The 8,272-nt window shown below is 41.4% G+C and overlaps 1 protein-coding gene across 1 annotated transcript; it reads left to right on the top strand.

The window, feature by feature from the left end:
• Positions 1-4,706: 4,706 nt before the first annotated feature.
• On the top strand, positions 4,707-5,354 carry LOC121267238. Its single transcript, XM_041171083.1, has one exon. The coding sequence runs from the start codon at positions 4,707-4,709 to the stop codon at positions 5,352-5,354; it is 648 nt and encodes a 215-aa protein (XP_041027017.1).
• Positions 5,355-8,272: the final 2,918 nt, after the last annotated feature.

Below are 8,272 nucleotides of genomic sequence, written 5' to 3'. Positions count from 1 at the left end.
AACTATGAGACTTGTAATGAAATATCAAAACTGTATTAAGATAAATTAGTATTTTCAAGGAATACTCAACCTCACAGAAAAAAGCTTGCTAAATATTCTTCAAGATGAATACAATGAAAACCGTAATTCCGTTTTTCTATATTCCCCCAATCTGCAGGTAACTACCCATGCCAATCAGTGGTTTACAAGTGGACTAATAAACTGAAAGTGACAAAATAGTAAAATACTAAAATAACGTGAACAAACACGCCTTTGGACGGACTCTCCTCCTTTTTCTCTCTCTGGAAAAAGGGTGGAGCGAAGTGAGTGGGACGTGGAAACGGTTATAACGGAAGCAGTGGAATCAGGGTGGTGTAGGGTGGTAAAGAAGAATCCTACGGGGCTGTAGGCATGAGAGTACGATGGTCGAAGGTGTTTGCCAGTGTATCTGCGGAGAAAGGTCTCGTCATAAGCGACCTAAGGTGCTCGGAAGGTGGTCTTTGAGAAGGAAGTGGGCGAGCAATGGAAGAATTTAAGGTTACGGGAAGAAGTCTCTGATATTGTTATTGAAGATAATGTTCCTAAGGAACTGAGATACAAGGAGCAAAGAAGCTTAGTGGGAAGAATGGCTTCATCCAGGACCGTAAGCAGGGAGGCTTTGGAGGCAACAATGGCGAAGCTATGGAGAATCAGTAAGGCAGCTAAGTTCATAGAGGTTAGTTTGAACATGTTTGTGGTCTTTGAAAACCAAGAGGATAAGCAAAGAGTTTCAGTAGGAAGGCCTTGGCTCTTCGATAACAATCTGTTAGTACTAAGGGAGTTTGAGGGTCATATTCCTCTTCATCGCATAAGTTTTGACCATGAAAGCTTTTGGATCAGAATGCATAACTTGCCTTTATCATGCATGATCAAAGAAAGAGGAGTACAGATTGAGAGTACAGTTGGTAAGGTTGAGGAAGTTGACGTTCAGGATGATGGTTGTGGATTGGGAAGTTATCTGAGGGTTTAGATTTATGTGAATTTGACACAACCTTTGGTAAGAGGTCGTACTCTGAAGATAAAGGGAGAGAGCGTCTGGGTCCCTTTTAGCTATGAGAAAATGCCACGCATGTGACGCCCCAACTCCCACGTACAAAAAACACTAGAATCGTGACGTTGGGATGATGACAACAAGGGTCACACATCCCAACGATAGTGTCAAGTGTGTGCAACATACAAAAGTGCACAATAAAAATCGCAGCGGATAATATAAATAAGTCAACTAAGTACCAGAAATTTAAATACAAATATTCAAAACAAATTATCTTTAAAAAAAAAGTTATACAGTCATCCCAAAATATATTACAAAGCCAAATACATAAATAATTGATAAAACAAATCTCAATATACGGGAGCAATCCCAGATCACTCCTTCAACGGAGCCAAGCTAAGGCTCGTCATCCTCATCTACATCAAAATCTACGATACCATAAAATGGTACCACAGGTAAGTAATAATCCAAACAACCCTCGGGATAAAAATGCATTAATGCAACCAACAAGCAGATCCCAAAATCTCATTTTCCCCGAAAATGATTTATTTCCAACACACGCCAAAAATCTCATTTTAGCCAAAAATATAATCCGACATTTTCCCAGAAAATGATATACACAAAATCTAACCATTTATCGGACACTGTAGGCAGGAATCGCAGGCGAGACTATACCACCATTCCTGCTTACCACCATCCCTACCGCGTGTACCGTAGGCGGGACACAACCACCATCCCTGCTTACCACCATCCCTACCGCATGCACCGTAGGCAGGAATCACAGGCGGGACTCTACCACCATCCCTGCTTACCACCATCTCTACAGTTCCTTTTCACACAATGAATATTTATCAGAGCACTGTAGGCGGGAATCACAAGCGGGACTATACCACCATCCCTACCGCGTGCACCATAGGCGGGAATCACAAACGGGACACAACCACCATCCCTATCGCGTGCACCGTAGGAGGGAATTACATGCTGGACTCTACCACCATCCCAGCTTACCACCATCCCTATAGTCTTTTTTCCTTTTTCTCACATGAAAATCCAATTTTCAATAAACACATGAACACGAATGTAATTACACGAAAACCCAGTTTCCTTACAAACATGATCATGCGTGCAAATATGCCATGTACATGAACAACATCATACCAACAACCAACAATGCAAACCAAATACACAACAACTCAGTCCACAATCCATCCGACCCCCGAACTCCTCGGACTCAGTCCAGCATGTCCAACCAGATCACAATAATATGAGTTAGTGCAAAAATATATTTAAATCACGATAGTTCTTTGGAGAAATACTTACTGTGCTATATTATAATTTCCGAAGGATCACAAAGCTGCAAGAAATGATGGCTCAGCAACAAAACAGTGTAAAATACATTGTGGCCGTGGGTCTCAAAAACTCACTTTTGAACGGGGACGAACCAAGACCCGAAATTGATAGGGTAGGGCTTAGAGGTGTCAATGAAGCCAATGGTGGTGGTGGTTTACCGTGGGTGGCGGCGTAGGAGGAGGTTTTAGGTCAAAAAGCCCAAAACGGAAATGTTGATGGATGTGCTTCACCGGTGGCAGATCGGAGCTAAGGATGGGTGCTTTGGGTTGCTAGGAGGTCGAGGATGAAGTGGTGAAAAGATGGTGGCCAAAGGTGGCACGACGGCGGCGCGCGAGCTCAAAGGGCGCCGCGGCTTTGCATCGTGCGAGGGAGGTAATGGCGGTGAGGGAGGAGCTGGGAATGGAGGGGGAAGGCCGCCGATGGGTGGAGAAGGAGGAGGAAGGGGCGGTGAGGTGCACGGCGGTGCAGAAATTCTACAACCCAAATGGGTTTCACACGGCCAATGGGGAGAGAGAGAGAGAGAGAGAGAGAGAGAGCGTGGGGAAGGAAATCCAGGGTGGGGGAGGTCGCCAGAGTGTGGGGAAGGAGGTGGGACGGGCGGTGTCGCCGGATGGTGGAGCACGGCGGCGGGCTGGTGGACGAACGACGCAGACGCAGGGGAGAGAGGGAGAGCAGGTCCCACGGGGAGAGAGAGAGAAGGAAGAAAAAGAAAATGGAGGAAAAAAGAAAAGAGAAGGAAAGAAAAGAGAAAGAAAAAAAAATGAAGGGAAAGAAATGAGGTCCAATCCTCATATCTTGTGTCACAAAAAGGATCCAACGAAAAAGATTTTAAAACAGCATCTCAATTAAAATAATTTAAACGTAATGATAAAATGAAAATAAAATAATTAAATCCAACAATCAATTAATTTAAAATAAGGAACAATTTAAATGCATCACAATAATAAATATTAAGAAAACATATCAAATTTAATTTCCACAATTTAAAGATCATAAAATAAACCATTTAAAAATTCGATAATTTTAAAACAAGAGAATAAATTTTTGAATTAATAAAAATAATTCTTCAATAAAAATATACTAAAATACAGGGTGTTACAACGCATCTGTTTCTCCTATGGATGCATTGCTCATGGGACAAATGGTTGTTGCAGTGTACTAGAGGATTCAGAAAATAAGGAGGAGCAATATGGTACGTGGATGAGGGCCTCTCAGTTTCAAAGGGTTAATAATGCTATTAATCTTTCCAGGAGGAAAGAGGGGTTAAAGACGTGGAGGAGGGAAGATACTAGGTAGGCAGTTTCAAGGTGAGGATAAGAGAGAAAATAAAGATGCAAAGGGGCGGGGGGTAGAGAGGGAGATGAAGGTGAGGGGGAAAAACTGAGTGGTGAGGAAGAGAGAAATGAAGTTTTTTCAGAAAGCTCTAATAAGGGGAGGGAAGAGGATTTTGCTCCTACTACTAATACAGAGAAGGTGAATATGAAGGCAAGGTTAGGGCAAAATCATGTAGAGAAGGGCCTGATAGAACTGTTTGAGGTGGAGCTGAGAGATGAGGCAGTTTTTCAAGCAAGTGGTATGAGCATTGAAAATGGGGAGAGAGAGCTAAGGCCTCTTGAGGATGCAGTTCAGAATAAGGGGTGGAAGGAAGATGAGTAGGCCATAAAAAAAGGAACATGGAAGTGGAAAGCAAGGAAAAATGAAAGAAGGACTGTACAGCAGTTACTATAGTTAATAAAAAAGAAATGACGAATTTGTGGCAGAAGGAAAGGAAAGTGGGACAAATAGGAAAAAAAAGGAAATGTAGCAGTGGTGTGGAGGGAGAAGACAGTGTGGTTGTAGTGGCGGAGGCTGAGTTTCAGCCCCGCCAAGCATTATAAAAATCTTAAGTTGGAACTGCCGAGGATTGGGAAATCCTTGGACAGTTCAAGATCTCTGCATGATGGCAGAGAAAAATAAACCTAGCTTGGTTTTCATTATGGAAACTAAGATTAGAAGAAAAAGGATTGAGTTTCTAAAGAAGAGGTTAAATTGTGAGGGCTATATTACGGTGGATCCAGTGGGAAAAGGTGGTGGTTTGGTATTATTTTGGAAGGTTAATGTGGAATTAGAAATTGTGAACTATTCCCAAAGGCATATCAATGCTTGGATTTGGGATGAAGGGGTTGACAAGCGATGGTTGCTAACTTTGTTATTATGGTCAGCCTGAAAAGGCTAAAAGGAAGGAATCATGGGACTCGTTGAAATCTTTTAAAACACAAACTCAGGTTGGATGGTGTGTGGTGGGGGATTTCAATGAAATCCTTGTTAATAGTGAAAAGGACGAGGAAGAGTGAGACCTGAGGGTCAGATGGTTTTATTTAGGGAGGCTCTCATTGATAGGAACCTTTATGACTTGGGTTGGAAGGGGGACAGATTTACTTGGAGTAATACGCATGGTGATGAATCATTTACCAAGGAAAGGTTAGATAGGGTTATTGCAAACACTGAGTGGAGAGAGGTGTATAAGGAGTCACGGGTTGAAGTTCGGGTGGCTAGTTCTTCTGACCATAAACCTTTGTTAGTTCACTTAATGAAGCAAAAAGAAGCTGAAGGGGTTAAGAGAAGATCTTTTAAGTATAAGGCAAGCTGGGCCTTAGAAGATGATTGTGAACTGGTTCTAAAGACAGCATGGAGGAAGGAAGATCCTTCAAACAAGGTGGTGAAGTTACTGGAGAATAGTAAAGCAGTTTTTCAGAAGTGGAGTAAGAAGCTAAATAATGAAGGAAAAAATGACATTGAGGAAAAATCAAGGTTACTGCAGAGGCTTCAAGAGAATGAAAATAGTGGTAATGCACTAGAGATAAGGAAAGTGAAAGAGGAACTGAATCTGTTGCTGGAAAAAGAGGATCTGAGGTGGCGTCAGAGGGCAAAGACAAATTGGTGCAAGCTTGGAGATAGAAATACAAAGTATTTCCATGCTTGTGCCAAACAAAGGAAAAAAAAGGAATCTTATTAGAGAAGTGATGAATGAAAGTAATAGGAGAGTTACTGGAAATGAAGAAATTGAGCAAACTTTCAGGAGGTACTTTATGAATCTTTTTCAGACAAACAATCCCACTAAAGAGGAGATAGAGGACTGTATTGGAGGCATTGAAGCAAAGGTTACCCCAAACATGAATAATTGGATCTCGAGGAGCTTTTCAAGGGAGGAGGTGGAGGAGGCAATTAAGCAAATGGGACCTCTAAAGTCCCTGGGTCCAGATAGATTTGGAGCTTGCTTTTTCCCAAACCATTGGAAGGTAGTAGCTGAAGAAGTGTGCCAGGTAGCCTTATCTATTCTAAATGGTAACTCTATGGATTATGCTCTTAATTATACTTTCATTGCTTTGATTCCAAAAGTGAAAAACCCTAAGATGGTCAGTGATTTTAGACCAATTAGTATGTGTAATGTCATTTATAAAATTGTGTCAAAAGCTATCACTAATAGATTCAAGAAAATGTTATCAACTATCATTTCTCCCACTCAAAGTGCTTTTCTACCTGGGAAAATGATTAGTGACAACATTATGATAGCTTATGAAATACTTCATTCAATGAAAACAAGGAAGAAGGGGAGGGTGGGAAGTATGGCCATCAAGTTAGATATGTCCAAGGCCTATGACCGAGTGGAACGGAAGTTCTTAGAGGCAGTAGTGGTAAGACTTGGTTTTTGTGAGAGATGGGTGAAGCTCATAATGAAATGTGTATGTTCAGTAACTTTTTCTGTGTTGATTAATGGAAAGGTTGGTCACATTTTTAAGCCTTCAAAGGGGTTAAGGCAAGGTGACCCTTTGTCACCTTACCTCTTCATCCTTTGTGCTGAGGGGCTGAGCTCGATGCTTAATAGCTATGAGAAATAGAATCTGATTAGAGGTGTACAAGTGACTCGAGGGGGACTAGTATCAATCATCTCCTCTTTGCAGATGATTGTATACTATTTGGAAGAGCCAAGTTGGAAGAATCGGATAAGATTCAAGAGCTGTTAAATAAATATGAACAAGCCTCAGGACAATTTCTGAACAAAGGGAAGACTTCTGTTTTCTTTAGTAGCAATACCAATGAGGATAAGAAAAGGATTATGGTGGCTGGGGCTTCTGTGGTTGGTGGTAGTTATGAGAGATATTTAGGTCTTCCAGCTCTGGTAGGAAGATCTAAATACAACTCTTTTAGAGTATTAAAAGATAGGGTCTGGCAGAGGATTTCCAGCTGGAAAAACAGCTTCCTTTCACAAGCTGGAAGAAGTATTGATAAAGGCTGCGCTACAATCCATCCCTACATATACCATGAGTGTGTTCAAGCTCCCTATGAAGTTGTGTAAGGACATGAATGGGTTATTTTCTAAATTCTGGTGGAGGAAGCAACACATGGAGGGGGTATCCAATGGAAGAAATATGAATTTTTGGGATTGCAAAAAGGAAAGGGAGGCCTGGGATTTAGGGACTTGGAGAGCTATAATTTAGCTCTCTTAGCTAAGCAGGGATGGAGGCTTCTTAAATATTCAGATTCTCTAGCAGCCGTGGTTTTTAAGGAAAAGTATTTTGGGCAATCAAATTTTTTGGAGGCAAAGCTTGGCTGTCAACCCTCCTTCTTATGGAGAAGCATTTGGTCTGCAAGAGATTTGCTTCTTGAGGGATTAAGATGGAGAGTGGGGGACGGTAGTAAGATTCAAATTTGGGGCTCTAAATGGATGCCAACACCATCATCTTTTTCAATTCAGTCTACCGTGTCTGTGCTGAGGGAAGATGCAAAGGTGGAAGAGTTGATTGATAAGCAGAATAGGGCATGGGATGAAGGTAGAGTGAGAGCCATTTTTTGAAGTGAAGAGGCTGAGCAAATTCTTAATATTCCCTTAGGTAGAGGTAATGCAAAGGATAAAATAATATGGGGTCCATCAAAGAAATGGGCTTTTACTGTCAGTAGTGCATACTATTTGCAACTTGAAAGATTGAGAAATAGTAGAGGTTCAAGTTCAGATGCAGAAATGGAAGAAAAGAGAAGGAGGAATATTTGGGATTTAGAAGTTCCAGGAGTGGTCAAGCTATTCTTATGGAAAGCAGCATATAATTTGCTTCCCACCAAGAAGAACTCATTTAAAACGAAGGTAGTCCAGGATCCAAGTTGTCCCATCTGTTTTACAGAAGAAGAATCAGTTATGCATGCTCTTTGGGAGTGCAAAGCAGCAAACGATATATGGGCTGATGAGAGAAGCATCATACATAAACTGAGTTGTAAGGAGGCTGATTTTATGCAGCTATGGGAGAAATTGATGGCAAGACTGAGCATGTCACAGCTTGAAGAGATGGCAGTTCTTTTTAGAAGAGTGTGGTTTAGGAGGAATGAATGTGTTTTTGAGGAGAGACTCTCTGGCCCTAGGAAAATCTTTACTTCAACTATAGAAGGACTTGAAGAGTACAGGACTTCTCAGAGGGTTCAAAGGCAGGATGTTCATCCATCAAGTGCAGATAGGAACAGACACAAATGGCAGTTACCAGAGGCTCATTTCGTGAAGGTTAACTGGGATGCATCATTAGCTTTAAAGAGGAAGAGAATGGGAATGGGAATTATGATTAGAGACGAGAAGGGAAAGGCATTGGTAGCTGTTTGTGATCAGAGTAAGCATGTTCAGGATCCATCAGTGGCAGAATGCCATGCACTTTGGAAGGCATTGGAGCTGTGTAATGAGTTGAAAAAAGGTTATGTTTGAAGGAGATGTCAAGGCTATTGTTTCAGCTGTTAACAGTGAGGAAGAGGATCTATCCAGTGTTGGTTTTTTCGTTGATGATATATGTCCAGTATTCAGAAACAGACCAAATTGGTATATACATTTTGCTTATAGAGAAAAAAATAGTGTGGCCCATACATTAGCAAAGGAAGCTTTGAAGCTAGAAGAAGCTA

The sequence above is a fragment of the Juglans microcarpa x Juglans regia genome, chromosome 5S, assembly GCF_004785595.1.
Source record: "Juglans microcarpa x Juglans regia isolate MS1-56 chromosome 5S, Jm3101_v1.0, whole genome shotgun sequence".
NCBI lineage: Eukaryota > Viridiplantae > Streptophyta > Magnoliopsida > Fagales > Juglandaceae > Juglans > Juglans microcarpa x Juglans regia.
Note: the sequence above shows the minus strand (reverse complement) of the source record. Positions and strands in the feature narration are given on the sequence as shown.

What these genes read in the sequence shown, in the direction of transcription:
- LOC121267238 (XM_041171083.1), top strand. Translation starts at nt 4,707, where the DNA reads ATGGTTTTATTTAGGGAGGCTCTCATTGATAGGAACCTTTATGACTTG.